The sequence below is a fragment of the Corvus moneduloides genome, chromosome 5 (assembly GCF_009650955.1).
Source record: "Corvus moneduloides isolate bCorMon1 chromosome 5, bCorMon1.pri, whole genome shotgun sequence".
Classification (NCBI taxonomy): domain Eukaryota; kingdom Metazoa; phylum Chordata; class Aves; order Passeriformes; family Corvidae; genus Corvus; species Corvus moneduloides.
Genome location: NC_045480.1, coordinates 8,172,064 through 8,188,375, shown reverse-complemented (window position 1 = coordinate 8,188,375; position 16,312 = coordinate 8,172,064). Strand labels below are relative to the sequence as shown.

Here is a 16,312-nt window from a genome sequence, read left to right as displayed (position 1 = left end):
GAGACTTGTAAAACCTGTAAAGCCAAGCTGAGCAATGTCATGTTGAGAGCTCTCCTGCCTGCAGGGAAGGGGCAGCCCTCTACCCACCCCTGCCTTGCCCAGAGCCACTGGGCAGCGTCTCTCTGAGGGGCTGCCAGGGCCGAGTCCTTGAGCCTGATGTTGTGCTTGTAATCACTTTGGCAGTGATCAGTTCATGTTAAGGTTCTACCTGACAGTGTTGGAAGCCAGCTGGTCACTGCCTGACCTGTACCCACCCAAACTGGTGATGCCAGAGTGCAGGAGGCTGCCCTGTCTCTGCAGCTACCATGAAGCAGGGTAGTTAGGCAGACTGTCACTGCCAGAGACAGGAGGACAAGAAAGGGTCCCTAGTCCCAAACTGACCCACCTGGGCCACTAGGAGGAAAGCCTGAGGGTTGGTGTTAGAGCAAGCTAGTTTTGGCTCATCATGTTGGGTCCTGCTGAGGATCCTGGAGCGCAAAGGACACGAGCAGTGCATGACAGTGCCTGGTCTCAGTGCAGCTGTGGGGCTTGCATGTGGAGCATTCACAATCCTGTATGAGTAGCCCTCTGTGCCCAAATTTTGGGAAAAGACGTGACATGTGAGATGTGGCATTCAGCTGAATGCTAAAGGAAATCCTCTCACAGTGGGGGCTTGGCAATGCTGATTACTAAACAGTGGGGGCAGAGGGAAAGGGGGGATCTCTGAAAGCAGGGCTGCAAGGTGAAGAGAACATGGGGCCATCTGTGTCCTCAGGTGGCCAGCAAGCAGTACAGACACTGCAACACATGGAAAATGGGGTGGGGCCTCGTTAAACTCAATGCCCTCACCTCAAAATCATCAGCATCGGGATCCTTGAGCTTAATCCTGATAACAACTTGATGCATCAAGTTGGACACCTTGAGGACAACAGGGGCGGGAGGGGGAGTGAAATGCTGGTTGGGAAGGCTCTGTGTTCACCAGAGGCTCCATTCTGGTTACAGCATGGTTGGCCCCAGCTAAAATGGGGACTCTTCTGGGGTTGTTTTTCTTGTTTCTCTTCTTTCAGGAAATCTTGTGTGTCTAAAAAATGAAATCCTCTCACTTGCTGAGGTCACAGGGGCTGGCCCGTAGCCAGGCCGAGTTCCCGTGCTGCCCTGCCCGTTCCTCGCCAGGACCCCATCGCTTCCTCCAGAACGCGCTCTCACACGGATTTCTGCATTGCTGTGAGGAGGGGTCTGCTCATCTGGGTGCCTGGTGCACGCTCTGCTCTGAGGAGGCCGTTCCGTCTTAAGACCTGTTGCAGTCTCCGAATATAAACCCCCCTTTGTTGGGGAGAAGTTGACTTGACTGAGCCGCATGATCAGAGTCAGGTGACAAAACTGGGCACAAAAGCGGAGGAGAATGAGCAGCTGGGTGAGGGCGTTAGCTGCTGATCTTGCCATTTGACAGGCTGTGTTACTCCTCAGGGAAAAATGAGTGCCTGGCCCTGTCCTCTGCTGTGGAGCTTAACCATGGTGTGTCTAACAGGTAAGTCCTCCCGAGACAGGGTTTCTCTTCCCTGCCTGGGCACGGGGGTGGGTAAAGCCATAATGGCATTGTGGGGGCCCTGGGCCTCACCGCCGGGGGGTGCGGCAGTGGGCAGGGCCGGGGGGAAGGCAGGAAGGAAATGAGTGTTGAAAGACAGGCAGTGTTGGAAGTGAGATGTGTACAGTAAATGCAAAAGTTTGCTTTTACAAGAAAAAAGAAAAGAAGAAATAGAGCTGTATTACTCTGCATATTGAGGATTTGCAGAGGCTTTAGCTTAAACCCCAAGGAACAGGATGCCTGCTGGTAGGTTGGGAAAGATCAGCTCTGTAGCCTTCCCTGACATCCTCAAGGCTCTTGTTCATACCAAGGCGTCACATGCAAAATAACACATCCTTCAAGTTTCCCTGGAGATAGTTTGGGTGATTCATAGTGCTCCTTAAAAAAAAAAAAAAAAAAAAAAAAAGAGGCTCTAGAAAGCAAAATCACTGTTCCATGATATAGGCAGTGAAAATGCAGGAGAGAAAATGGTTTGTCTGGTGAAGCTGATGTTGTTTGAGTATTGGTTTTTCACACCTGTGACTGACTGTAACTGGTAAAATACACAAACACTTTACTAGGTGGTCAAAACTATTTTTTTTCAGTTGCTGACTTCTTTTTTTTCTCCAGAAATTGTTTAAATTATTAAGAAGTACTGGCTACCAAAGGTTATTGATGGCTACTGAAGTTTTGCAAACAACTCTACTATTTTAGTAGCATGTTATGGAAAACTACTTTCCATTTTAAAAAATTCCTCTTAACAGCACCATTATTTGACATTAAAACAACCAACCAATGAAACCTATTCAACTAAAAAAACCCCAAAACAACAAAATGCATCCAGCTGTGGGCAGTCCAAGGTGTTGAAACCTCTGCGGTGTCTCTGGCTGGCAGAGCTGAGCTGTTGGGGACAGGAGGGAGTTGTGGGAGATCAGACTTTGTTCTCAGAGGTCTTTCTGAGAGGTTTTCTCAGGAGAATTTTACAGTGCCCTTGACTTACTGCTGGTGTTTACCTAAAGATTACTTTGATGGATCTCAGGACTGACTCAGTTTGTTGCCAGAGGCGAGGAAAGAGCAGCAGATTGGCTTCAGTCCTTAAGGCAGGGGAGTCAGATGAGGGGAATTGTGCATCTTGGTTCTGGGTGGAGGCATGGCCACAGTAGTGGTGTCCTATGTGGGCACTGTGGAGCTGCTTTCCCTGCCTTGGACCAATGCTGGCACCTCTGTCCCTTGGATTTGAGCCTGGGGCAAACCAGCATGTTACAAAATGATCACTATTAGGTTTGGTGTCTCTGTTTTAGGGCTACAGCAAGGAATTGAGATTTAGCTCAGTTGGTCAGAACACAGTGCTAATAATGCCAAGGTTGTGGGTTTGATCCACATATGGGCCATTCACTTAAGAGCTGGAGTCTGTGATCCTCTGGGTCCCTTCAACTTGGACTATTCTGTAAATTCTGTAAAATGTGGATAGTGGCCCAGATGGCTGGGTGCTCATCTGCTTTACTCAGTAGTTACACCTAGATGGGTTTTGGCCCTTGGTGAGGCACAAAGCAGGCAGTGAACATCAGAAGAGAGCACTCCAGCAAACTGTCTCCATGTGATCACAACCTTATAAAGACTCTTATCCACTGTTCTGATCCTGGTGCAGAACTTGAACTGGAGCTGCCATCAGCTTGGTCTGCATGTTGATGTTCATCCCATGTACTGCTGGGCACTGGCACCCACAGTGCCTGGCCTTGCATGGTGGGGACAAAATTGGAGAGAAATTAAAGGCTGGGGGCAAAGCAGGGCTGGGGAAAAGGGATGTGGGTGTGACACCTGACAGCTTGTGCTGTCACCCCTCTTGTCACCCTGCCCATGTCCTTCCTCACCTGCCTCCTGCTGTCGGGCGTCAGCTGCACTCTTTGACCTCCTTGAAACCCATAAACCAGTTTCTTAGGACTCCTTTTGCTTTCCATGCCACTGGTCATGCATTACCAGGGGGGTTAGCAGGTGTGTGCTGCTTGGGGAGAGCATTTACACCCCAAAGTATCAGCTCCAGTTGCCTACTGGTGCTGTATAAGGTTGGGTGTTTTCAGAAGTTGCAGTAAGTGTTGAGTAAATCCCTGCCCTGAGTTCCTGAACCCAGCTGGTGACACAGCTGATGTGGCAGGAGCTGCCTATTTTGGTTTTGCTTTTCTTCCTTTGCTTAGTACCACACTGCTAAATTAACAATAACCTGCTGCTTTCCATGCTTAGTTCCATGGGTCTCTCCTCTGTTAGAAACTGGAGGACATTTCCCATGCCTATGCCAAGGGATGACTTCCATCAGCACATGATGTTCCAGTCCACCATGTGTCACAGCAAAACAACTTGAGTTGCAGTAATACTTCCTTTCTCTATGGATTTCAGCAATCTTCACTCTGAGGAGGGATTTCAGAATTAAAGCAAGTCTTGGCCTGCAGGTTCCCTTCTGGTTACTGGATGTACCACCAGAATAGCTTAAAAAAATCCTGAGCCCCTGACTTTTCTTGGCTGATCTGTTTAAGGGAGATAGGATAAAGCAGTCAGCTACTTGACAAGCATCTTAAATCAGATTGTCATGAGATCTGAGGCCACTAATTATGTTTTTTCTTCTCCTAGGTATTGCTTTAGGTCAGACAACCAGCACTGAAGCTGCCATTTCATCAACTCTAGCACCTCCCAGTGCAACCAGCACTGGGGTTCCCATTTTATCAACCCCAGCACCTCCCAGTGCAACCAGCACTGAGGTCGCCATTGCATCCACCCCAGCAGCCCCCAGTGCAACCAGCACTGAGGTCCCCATTGCATCCACCCCAGCAGCCCCCAGTGCAACCAGCACTGAGGTCCCCATTGCATCCACCCCAGCAGCCCCCAGTGCAACCAGCACTGAGGTCCCCATTGCATCCACCCCAGCACCTCCCAGTGCAACCAGCACTGAGGTCCCCATTGCATCCACCCCAGCAGCCCCCAGTGCAACCAGCACTGAGGTCGCCATTGCATCCACCCCAGCAGCCCCCAGTGCAACCAGCACTGAGGTCCCCATTGCATCCACCCCAGCACCTCCCAGTGCAACCAGCACTGAGGTCCCCATTGCATCCACCCCAGCAGCCCCCAGTGCAACCACTGCTGTGGCCTCTGCTCCCCCAGCGGCTCCTGCAACACTCTCAGCTGGACTGACACCAACCACTGCAAACCCTGCTGCATCCACAGCAGCTCCATCTGCTGATCCAAGCACAGAAACCCCTGCCCAGACTCTGCCCACTACCATGGGGACTGTCCCCACCTCTGGCAGCACGGCCGCCTCTCAAGCGTCTGCAGGACTGACGGCCACATCCAGCAGTGCCCCAGTGTCCTCTCCAGGAGTGACCACATCCCCTGGGGTCCCGTCGGCAGCTCCGCTCCCCACCACCCCCCAGCCCTCCAACTGCAGCAGAGTGAATGTGACAGCCTGTGCCCGCTGCCCCCCAGGGACAGTCCCCAACCAAGGTAAGAGTCCCTGCTCCCAGCTTCTGTGTTAGAGGGAAAAGGGATTTGTCAGGGGAGGTGAAGCCAGCACTTGTTCTTGTGTTGGAAGCTTGGGCAGGCAGCAGGAGAGGGAGTTAATTCATTTCACCCTTCTGAAATCAAAGACTTGGTCTTTCCTGGCCTCGTGTTGTGCTTTGGTCTTCCTGAGGCTTCCCCCATGGGGTTACAGAGCAGTGGGATTGTGGCACAAAGTGTTAACACAAGTGAAGTTTGATTTTTTTGGCAGAAGAACATCATTTTGGGGTCCAGGGCCAAATACAAGGTCAATTTCCAGCTGTCTCGAATGTTTGAAAGAGAATCTCTGCTGTAGAGACAGCCTTTCCCCGTGGCCTTGAGAAAACACTTGATCAACCTCTGTTGTGGTCAGCAGTGCATAGTATCACCTTTCCCAGAAGTCATTTATGTTGTAACATGGTTGGATTTTGATTTCAAACACCACCACCCCATCCCACAAAAAAAATCTCAAAAAAAGAAAATAATTCTCCAAAATACAAGCCATGTACTTTTTGCTTTTTCCCTGCACTACAGGGCACTTTAAAAAAGGGGAATAAGCAGCTCTGATGCTTTAGGGTGAATCTGCAGAGAACAGGAGTTAACTCCCACCTTCCTTGTGTGCAGGATCTTCTTTTACAGGGCCTTTTCCTCTTGCCTGTGTTGGTGATGCAGCTGCCAGGACTGTCTTGGGCAAGCAGGGAGATGGCAGGTCTGATGTGTGCAGCTGCAGTAAATCCCACCCAGTTTTTCTGTGTGGCTGGGATTGGTTTTGTGGAGCAGAGAGGGGTAGAACTTTCCTGCTGGGAATGCCATGGTACCTGTGCTCAAACAAAAGCTGTTGATGCTTAAGGCAGATCCTCGACTCTGGGGCTTTACACATCAATTCTGCTTCCTACAAGCTTAAATTATCCGTAATCTAAAGAAGCATATTGGGTTTTTTGGAGGGGTTTTTTGGGGATTTTTTTTTTGGTCTCTCTTTTTTTTTTTTTTGGCGTTGGAGGGAAAACAAGGAACATTTTCCTGGCCCCTCAAATTAAAGATGGAAAAAGCAGTCAGCTTAATTACTGGAGATTCACACTAATAGACTTGACTCCTTAGATCATCTTATGGCTGTTCTGCAGCTTGCTAACTGTGGACAGCACCATAATTAGCATGAACATTGCAGTTTCTGCCCTTTATGAGTGCCTTGCCAGAGGAACTGCATCCCAAAGCTTCTGCCTTTGTGGCAGTGACCTGTCCCAGCAGACACAGGGGTTTCAGTCAAGTCTTGCAATCTTGATCCTGACTTTTTGTTCCAATTTAGGCACCTTGAGCTGCTCGTGCTGCATGGGGGGCTTGTGCACAGACCCCAGTGCCTGCACACCCTGCCTACCAGGCCACTACCAGCCCCAAAGTGGGCAACCATCCTGCCTGCCCTGCCCACAGGGGTATTACACCAGGTGAGTGACTGAGCTCCTGGGCATGGGGACTGGATGCTATTCCACAAACACTTCCCAGCCAGAAAAATCTCTTCCTTTGGGCTGTAGGAAAAGTGCTGCAAGGGTTGTTTCCCAGAGGCTAAATTCTCCTTCTCAGGAAACCTTGGTGTGGATATCCTTGTCCTGAGGGCTGTCCCTCTGTGGGCTTCCCTTTTTTACCCCCATGTCTTTTGTCTGCACTGAGGGAACGTGTTGTTTTGTGATGGGGAGACTCTTGGGAGTGAGGTGTGTGTTCATCTCTTGAGCTTTTCTCTAGGATATGTCTGTCCAACAGGCTCCATCTCTCTGCTTTGCCCAATTACTTTCTCACTTCCTGTTTTCTTGCCCCCAAGGGATCTCATTACATTTAAGTCAGTGGCATCTAAAGCAATACCCTCAGCTGATAGAGTGTGGAAAATCTGACAAGACATCCCAGCCAGGAGCCCAGTCTTGCAATTCCACCAGGCTGTCTCATCCAGGGATGCTGTACAAGTGTCCTCTGGCTGCGGGGACATGTGGATGTGCTGCTCTCTCCATTTCCATCGGATTTTCCCTTGCTGTATCCACATCTGCAAACAGTGGGCTGTGTCCTTTGTGTGGTGGCAAGGACAGGAGGGGTGGCAAGAGCCTCCCAGGATTGTGTCCATTGCAGAACAGCTCCATTTGGGTCAGTCCTGGGGAATGGGAACAAAATATGGCTGTAGGAAGGATGATCTGACTGTGCAGTTTGTTTGCAGCCGCTCCTGAGTTTGAGGTGCCAGCAGGATCTTTCTCTGTGCTCCCCCCTTGAAGTTTGTGCTGTGAGGACCTGCCTTAAAAATATACCCCAAATTGCTTTAAAAAGACAATCAGGAGCAGCCTCCAGGGCACACACAGCTGCTGCTATTGGGATGTGGAAGAGGGCCAGGGACCAGAGGGGGTCAGGCAGCAGCGCTGGGTTGGTGTGTGCCAGAGCAGGGACCAGAAGTGGGGGGTCTGGAAGGGACCTGGGGGTGCAGTGTGTGCATGGCCATCTCCTGGTGGCTGCCTGGGCCTCAGGGCTTCGAAGGGACCATTTAACACTTCTGTGGTATTTGGAGAATTTGGCCTCCCTGCAGCTTAGAGCAGCTCTGGCTGGTTCAGGCCCTGTGTTGGTTTGTTTTCAGCAAAGCATTTGCTGTGTTTCCAACTGATTTTTGGGGTTTTTTTTTGGTTTTTTTTCTGCAAATCTCACTCGGCCCTGGAGTTTCTGAAAGGAATTAAGAGAGCATGTCCTTGTTTTCCTCCAAAGCATCTCTGAGTATGTTATCAAATTCTTATACCCACATACTTGTTGAGGGGGATTTGGCTCTGTTAGTGATGAATGTAAAAGCTTCCTCTTTTCCTGCCTTTCTCCCCTTTCCTCCCCCTCCTCCTGGAGGTCTGACATACTGCCTCCCTTTTCCCACTATGCTGTTTAAGGTCAGGGCTCTCACACATCACTGTCTGTGGTTTAGGTCCTTTTTTCAGCTCCTTCTTCCCAACAATGGAGCAGCTCCCTCTGAAATCGCTGATGGATGCTGAACAGCAAACACCTTCCCTATTCCATTTTCAAGAGTGGATTTAAGAGTCTGACTTTAAGCCAAGGGTTTTAAGCCTGGCCACAATGAATTTTCAAGACCTTCAGTTCAGATGGTCCCTTTCCATATAGCCCCCAGGCACAGGGCATCTGTAATGTTAATACAGAAAACTTTAGCTTTTTAGTGGACCTTTTACATTCAGGTGAGTTCAAACTGATCACCTGAACTCCTTCTTTGTAATTGTTCTATTTCTAGACTTGTCAGTGTCATGCTTTGCTCTCTCTTCTCCAAGTGGATAGAGGCTTGGGTAACCTAAAACCACGTTCCACTCTGCTCCCTTCCCTCCCAGCTTCCCAAGAAGCACCGTGTGCCTTCCCTGCCCGCCTGGACATTTTGCTAATGAGCCTGGGGCTGCAGCCTGCAGAGCCTGTGAGCGAGGTAGGCTTCAGCCTGTGTTCAACCCAAATGCATTTTCATCATGTGATGCTTTTTCCCAGGGCCAGATGCAATTACCAGGTAACTTAAAAGCACTGAAGGGTAAACAGGCTAAAAATAGCCCAGCAGATCTCTTCCCTGTTCTGTTGTTATTAAAATGAAAGGAGCATATCTCAGCCATGCTTGTTTTTGCAACAAGTTAATGCTAATACTGCAGTGAAAGTCAGGAAAAAAGGTTTATGAAATTCAGTTTTAGCACAAGGGGGAAGTGTTGTCAGGAAAATAAAATATTCTCTATTTCTGATTGCAAAAATGAGTCTAAACCATCCTGGTTTTCATTTAGGCAATCTTCTGCAGTCTGAATATTAAGTGTAATACTCTCCTTAATTTCCACACATTAAAACTGGGGTTTCAGGGAGCTGCATTGCACCTGGCTAATGCCACTCAAGCCTGGTACAATGTGTTTGCAGACGGGTAACAGCATGTGCAGAACAGAACAGCTCTTACTTATGCAAAAACCTAATTAACACATGCAGTGCAGCAGCTCCTCTGCACCCAAATGGGGTCCTGCTTGAATATGCACAACTGTTCCTTTGAAAATCCGCCCACCGAGCTGCCGGGCTGAACCCAAACCGTGGCTGTCACTTGCTGAGTTTGGGAGGAACAAAATCCGGCTGGTGACAGCAATGGGGTCTGTCACTCCCTTTACTGAGCAGATTTGAACACTCTGTCAGACAACAGGGGAGTCTGTGGGGGTGGCCCCTAAATCCTGCAAGTATAAATGTACAAAGTTCCTTTTTCCTTGCAGAGAGAGGGGAGGTGGGTTTGGCTTCACCCTGCTGTGCCTGCCTGGTGCAAATCTAGGTTTGAGGCAGATCTTACTGACGCCACGTCCAGCTCCTCTCTGAACCTTACCTCCGTCCCATGTGGGCAGTGACCATGTTGTGCATCATCAGGCACCTTCCAAACCCACCTGAATTCCCAAGTGCTGCTCTCAGCTTTCCCATTGGTGTGGTGGGACTCACAGGTTGGGTCCTGCTGGCCCCTGCCCACACCCTGGGTGCTTTGGGGAACTTCACTCTTTGCTGTGCTTTGGGAAGGGTCTGTACGTGTCCTCCTGCCTGTCCTGGTCCTTGTGGTGCAGGGAGGGAGGGTTTGCTGCACCAGCAGAGCCATCCTGGCTGGTGGGTCTTGTGTTCTTCCTTTTTCAGGGAAGAAGATGCACCCCAGACTTCCTGGGGTGGGGGAAGGCCTGGAAGGGCTGAGGTGACCAGGGGGGTTTCTCCTGGCCTGAGACCTGCTCCAGCTGAGTAACTTGGAAGTTGGCACTGGGATCACCCATTCCAGCTTCATTCCAGCTCAGCCTGTAGTGCTGGGAAGGGTGACAGGTGTCTCCTTGGTGTGGTTTTGAGTGATGTGAGATGTGACGCCAGGGGAACCTGCCTGAGCCCTCCATGCAGGCTCAACATGGCAGAGGGCAGCAGGGAACTTTCATTGCTCTTTCAGAGCTTTTGACAAATATAAACCCAAGTATCCTAAATTAACCCCTGAAATGCCACCTGAAGCATGTTGTGGGGAGTTGTTTGGTTGCTTGTAAAATGGACATGAGCAAATACACAACAATGTGGGGCAGAGATGTGGAGGCAAGATCCTGAAACCTTACTCTTCTCTTTTTCAGGCTATTTTAGCTCCAAGCAAAATGCAGCTTTTTGTCTGCCTTGCCAGCCAGGATCATTTTGCAAGTAAGGAGCCTCCTGGGGTGCTGGATCTCAGGTGGATAGGGAGGGGGGTGTTTCTTTTAGCCACTGAGCTGGAACCACCAGTGTAGTGCCCAAAGACAAGTCACCTGCCATTTCAGCTGTAGGGACACTGGTGCTGTCCTCGGTGAGAGAGGGATGGTACGATGAGGGGAGGATCCTGGCTGGATGTGGAGGGACCCTGGGATGAGGTGGCAGAGCATCAGCTCACAACCCACCTCCCCCATTCCTGCATTCCAGAGGTGCTGGTGGTACCTCACAATGGCCCCTGACCTACTGTGTTAGGGATTCCTGCACAGAGGTTGGGGTGTTCATGTCCAAAGTGAACTGGCACATGGATACTCACCTTCCTTCCTCGAGCTCCTTTGTCCCATGTTATGCAGCAGATCTCTGCTGAACCCTGGTGAAATGGCCACAGGACTGGACCCTGGGCTTACCTGGCTGTATCGCTGGTCCAGCCCAGTTCTAACCAGTTCCAGCCAAGCTTGCTAAGGCACGGTGAGTTCATACAAGTTTCATACAAATAAGTGACCAAAGGCAGGACAGAAATGCCACCATGTGCCCAGCCCTAATTTGATGTGCTGGATGGGCCAGGCTGGATGGGGCTTTGAGCAACCTGGTCAAGTGTCCCTGACCATGGCATGGGGCTTGGAATGAGATGCTCTTTAAGGTCCCTTCCAACCCAAACCTTTCTGTGATTCTGTGTGAGAAACTGCACTGGAGACACACCGACAAAATGGCAAAACTTCCTGGTTGGTGTGGTTGACCTTGGAGACTCTAGTTTGCAAGAGCTGGCTTTGATGGGCTGGGCTGGTCTTGGAAGTGCTCATCCTACAGCGTGTCCTGCCTGCTCTCCCCTCGCAGCACCACCAGCTGCTCGGCCTGCCTGCCCTGCCCCGGGGGGCAAGAGGCTCCTCGGGAGGCGTCGGAGGGGTGCGAGTCCTGCCCGCCAGGTAACTGCAGCTGGGAGGGGAGGCTGTGCCCAGCTGGGATCACACAGCTCCAGCTCCAGAGGCTCATTCCAGACTTGTCCCACTCGACCCAGAGGCTGCAGGTCCCCTGCAGAGCAGAGCTGTGCCCTGGCCGTGAGGGATAGTGCTGGGGTGCTTTGACTGGGTGCTGGTGGAGGCTGTGCTTGTGCCAGACCTTCCTGCCAGGCTGGTTAATGGCCAGTTAACGGAGGTGTGCTGGTCCCTGGCATGCCAGGGAGCCCAAATCCACAGCTGGGTAACGGTTCCAGCAGAAAGCATCTTCACTGGTGGTGGTGGCTTTGCTGAGAAGCACAGCCTTGCTGTCGGAGATGGGGATGCTCTGCAGGGGCAGCCTGGGGCAAGGGGACACAGGGAGGGGATGTGAGGGACATGGCCCTGCTCCTTCCTGTGCTGTCTGGAACAACACTGGGCTGCAGCAGGTGAGCCAGCAGGAGCTGGGCAGAGCTCAGGCAGAGCACTCCAGCCACCCCCATGGCAGTGGCCAGCCTTCAGTCTGGACACAGCACCAGGGGCTTCTTGCAGCCAAGCTCCATTTTAAACACGCAGGAAAGCATTTACCACTTTGAGACTTGGAACTTCTGTGACCTGTCTCTCCCACAAAGCTTGGGAAACTGAGCTGTGCTTTGAAGTCTGCTCAGCAAGTTTCAAACAGCTGGAAAAAGTGTTTGAATCCAGAATTGGAGAGGATGAAACACCGCTGACCTCCAGCTCCCATTTTCCCTCTATATTAAAGCCAGAGCTCACTACTAAACCCCTCTCCCCCGTACTCCTACTCACACTACTGTTTGCCAAGGTCTGACCCCAAATATTCTTTAGTCCCTCTGTCCCTGTTGGTTCTGTTCTGACCCTTTGCCACCAAACCAGGACCAAAGTCCAGGCTCAGCTTTTGTTATGCACATGAGCACTTAATGCTCTTTCTCCCTGTGGCTTTGAAAGTTGATTCATCCATTTGCAAATACAAAGAGCCTGGGATCTAGTCTCAGACCTTAATTTTGTGCTTATTTGCTATTTAGGTACATTCAAAGGTCTCAGTGACAACAGGTGCAAGGCCTGCAGGACAGGAGAGTACCAATTACAACGGGGCAAGGAGAGCTGTGACCTGTGCCCAGAAAACCACTACTGCCCTGTGAGTGCCCATCAGCTGGGGGCAGCCTGTGTTAACCAGAGCTGTCCCATGACAAGCTAAATACACTTCAATTAACACTTTTTTTTTTTTTTTTTTGGTAACCTGAGCTTCTTTTCTTTCAAACAGAGACAGGGCTCTGATGCAGGGAGATGGTTAAAGCTATGACTCCAGGAGTGTGGCTTTGTGCCTGGAGCTGCCTGCTCTGGCTGGGCCATGAGGGGATGGTGTGTGCATTGAGGGGGTTTGATGTATGGACTTGCTGTGTAATGACACCTTCTGCTCTTCCCCATACTCTAACACTGCAGGAGCAGACAAGGCTGAATTTAATAATGGCAGATTCATTTAAAAATTTTTTTACCCCCAGTGCTTAAGTGTCACCTCCCTTTGCCCTGGTTTACCTTCTGCAGTTTATTGGTGCTGAGTTACTTCTTCTCTTGGGCAGAGCCCAGATGTGAACCCCATCAAGTGCCCTCCTGATGCCTTCTGCCCCAGGGGCAGTGTGGAGCCCACCTACTGCACGGACCTCTTCCTGTACAAGGTGGGGGACTCCTGCCAGCTGACCCCTGCCATGATCATTGTCCTGGCCACCTTCTCAGCAGGTGAGTCTGGGTCCTCTCTGTCCTCTGGTAAAACCAGACACCCCTCCACAGTTAAACCAAGCATTCTCTGGGGGGTCTATTTTGTGTTTCTGGAAAACTGGATTTCTAATGAAAGTCCTTCTGGCTGCTTTCAATGCCAGTGATAGTCCTTTCCCTTGCTCTGAAGGAAGGTGGCACAGTGCTGAATGCTTGTTTGTCCCTGGGAAGCAGGGGTGTATATGGACCCTCAGTGTATATGGGATTCCTTGGCCACACAAAAGTAGGAAAAATTTCCTTTTGGTACGAGACTTCATTTCCTGAAAGCATTCCTGCCTTAAGTCATGCCACAGCATCCAGCAGGATGGGGAGCTGCTGGCTCATGCAGCGGTGGTTGTATTGATGCCATAATGTACCTTGTAACCCACAGAATGAAAGACAGCCTGAAGCTGCTGAGTGTGGGGAGCATCCCTCCAGATGCCACCTGCTGTAAATTAGCTCACTAGGGCAAGTTAACGAGTGGATGAGCTTTTCAACTGGGAAGCTGTGCCATGAATAATCGTTCCAAAACAATGAATATGCATTTTTGGTCTCAGAAAAGGGATAAATAGAGTTCTCTTGTTTTTAATCCAAGTTGGGGGGAGGTTTAATCAGAGTTATGATGAAAATGAGCAAGTATTACTGCTATGGATTGCAAAAAGGGCAGATGAGGAAGCTGGGAGGAGGAAGTTGTATCCTGTGCCCAGAGAGATGAAGAGAAATCCCTAAGTGCCACTTAAACACTACCAGAGATGAAAATCCTGTATCAAGAGAGCCAAGTCATAGAGATGACTAAGCCATCAGAAGATAAAGAATATCCAACAAGCCTCATATTCATGGTTTCTGTGTTTCAAGTGTATTTTATGTACCTTCTGATGACCCTTTCTCCACTTAGCTTGCTGTCGTTAAAAGGAGAGAGAGGAGAGATTAAATGCATGTGTTACACCCCACAGTGAACAAGACACACACGGAGCAAAGCTGCTTCTCCAACAAGAAAGCAGGGTTCTCATCACACTCCTCTCTTGGCAGCTGAGGAGGGGACTCCACGGGTGCACGGAGAGACAAGGGCAGCAGGGTCTGGAGGAGCTCTAGCAGCACTGACTGCTGTCTCCATGGGGCTGCTATGCCTGGTGGGAGCAGATGAGGGTTGTTCTCACAAGCTGTGGCTTGGAGCCATGAGAAAGCTCCTCCACTGACCCCTATCCCCTCACGCCAGGCTGTTGTCCAAAAATCTGCCAAAACAGATGCCATCTGAAGCGAGTATTAATTTGAAAAAGTAGATTAAACTGAAGTATATGAAAAGACTGTCCAGAGAGGGACAATGGCCCATTAACCAGCATTTGTGATAAACAAGTCCGAGGGTCAGGGAACAGCGTTCCTGCCTCTCCCAGAGCTTGCTGCAAAGAGGGAGAAAGGAAACAGCCCACACAGGAACATGCGAGTATTTCACGGCTGGGCTCACAGATCAAGTGTTTACCATGAGACTGTCTGCTCACACAACCGAAATTTGGGCGTATTTGTCTGGCCATATTGCATCACAGCGACAGATTTGTGCTCTTCTGTTCATATCAATTTTCTCTGATGATGCTTCTGCCAGAAACAAATGAACAGAATGTCGCAGTACTTGAGATTTGCCAATTACTTCCATGTCTATGCCCAATCCAAAAGTAATTTTTCCTGACAGCCCTGATCTCAGTCTAGACTCAATCTAGGTTAGTTGCTTCTTGTGCTTCTTGTGCAGTGTGAGTGCTGCACAGACCAAACTAGTTTCTCAGCAAGATCCTTTTGGTGGGGTCTGCAGTGGATAAGATGCCAAGTGGGAAATAGTTCCAGAGAGCAGAGAGTAAATGGGAGTAGGAAAACAAGTTACTGAATTACTTCATTAAAAGTTGCCATTATTCCTTGCAGCTTCCAGAGTTAAGCTGAAATGCTGAAGTTAAATGTTATTACTGTTTGTGAAACCTTTTTTTTTTTCTCCTTTTCTTTTGGGGGGAGGACAGAGTATGTAGGAGAAAATACCCTTTATTTTACTAGAAGAGGATACCTGAGTTGAGAAGCCTTGGAGCAAACATCACCTGACACTTTACCTTCCCATCTGTGAATAACTACCATTCCTTTCTTTCCAGGTGCAATCCTTGTTGTCTTTCTAATAATTCTGAGGAGGCGGCAAGAGCATGGCAAGAAATCCTTGAAGTCCCTGTTGCTGCCCCGGGGCTCGGGAGGACACACCACATACGGGGGCACAGAGGACACAGAGCCAGTCTATGCTGGCTGGTAGCACAGGCCATGATCAGCAGCCACCGGCCTCTCTTTCCCCTGGGGCAACACAGATGTGGAACTGGGCAAGATGTTTAACCACGAGCAACCTATTTCTGTATAGCTAAAATCAGTGCTGGGAAATAAAACTCAAGTTTTTAGCTGTGGCTACATGTGCAAACCAGCCCAGCTCCCTGCTCTGCTGCACTGGGCTGACGGACAAGGTCTTCCCCTTCCAATTTCTGGCTTCTTTCACAAGTAAATACTTTTCTCCTTTCTTCAGGACATTCCCACACAGGTGCTGTGTAAACCCAGCCCAGCCAGCTGTGACCCTTTGTGTCAGTGCTATGCTTCACCAGCTCTCCACTGCCAGTAAAAACAGAATCTCTGTCAAAAGATCCACGATTTTAAATGACTGCAGATAGGTGGGAGCAGGTGTTACTTCTCACTTTAGTCTTGCAGCAGCAGAGGTAGCTGAAGTGACCCAGCTGGGGGGGGGTTAGGTGATTCTTGCCCTCAGCTGCTCATTCTCTCCCCAGGGAAGGTGTTAAAAGTGCTTAAAAAAATTTATAAATGTATCAGTTCTCTGATCTCTCTCAACTGTATCAGGCAAATAACTGGGTGGAAGAGTGGCACATCAGCCACTGTGGTCAGACAGGGTGCCCAGAGAGGCTGTGGCTGCCTCGTGCCTGGAAATGTTCAAGGTGATGTTGGACAGGGCTTGGAGCAACCTGGTCCAGAGGAAGGTGTCCCTGCCCATGGCAGCAGGTTGGAAGTGGATGGTCTTTAAGGTCCCTTCCAACCCAAACCATTCTGTGACTCTAATCTGGATCAGCAGCAACAGGGATGGTACCTACAACCCAGCACCCAGCATGGACAGAGCTCCCTGCAGTCTCTCCCTCTGTGTATTTAGGAGAGACATGAAATTTCTCAGCTGGCCCAAGGCTGTGGTTTTCCTGGGAGCAGCAGAGGGACACAATCCTGATGCACAGCCCCAGGTGACCTCAGCAGAACCCTAAGCCACCAGAATCAAAGCAGGTCTCTGAAATGCTTTTTGAAAAAATGTAGCTGC

General features: G+C 50.0%; 1 protein-coding gene across 2 annotated transcripts; it reads left to right on the top strand.

Moving 5' to 3' along the window:
• Positions 1-1,008: 1,008 nt before the first annotated feature.
• LOC116444559 (mucin-2-like) lies at positions 1,009-15,409 on the top strand. 2 transcript variants are annotated; one of them, XM_032110073.1, is made up of 10 exons: positions 1,009-1,350; positions 1,447-1,507; positions 4,166-5,032; positions 6,369-6,504; positions 8,410-8,498; positions 10,174-10,237; positions 11,117-11,205; positions 12,258-12,370; positions 12,813-12,969; positions 15,111-15,409. In XM_032110073.1, exons 2-10 carry the CDS (start codon positions 1,453-1,455, stop codon positions 15,260-15,262), a joined length of 1,722 nt encoding a protein of 573 aa, XP_031965964.1. In that variant the 5' UTR covers positions 1,009-1,350; positions 1,447-1,452; the 3' UTR covers positions 15,263-15,409. The 2 variants fall into 2 exon arrangements, with proteins under 2 accessions (XP_031965964.1, XP_031965963.1); XM_032110072.1 differs by lacking the exon at positions 1,009-1,350 and having other exon boundaries at positions 1,357-1,507.
• Positions 15,410-16,312: the final 903 nt, after the last annotated feature.

Bases quoted from the DNA above. Each gene is read 5' to 3' on its own strand.
- LOC116444559 (XM_032110073.1), top strand. From the start codon at position 1,453: ATGAGTGCCTGGCCCTGTCCTCTGCTGTGGAGCTTAACCATGGTGTGT. The intron at 8,499-10,173 runs GTAGGCTTCAGC...TCTCTTTTTCAG, and splicing joins CTGCAGAGCCTGTGAGCGAG to GCTATTTTAGCTCCAAGCAA. The intron at 12,371-12,812 runs GTGAGTGCCCAT...TCTCTTGGGCAG, and splicing joins CAGAAAACCACTACTGCCCT to AGCCCAGATGTGAACCCCAT.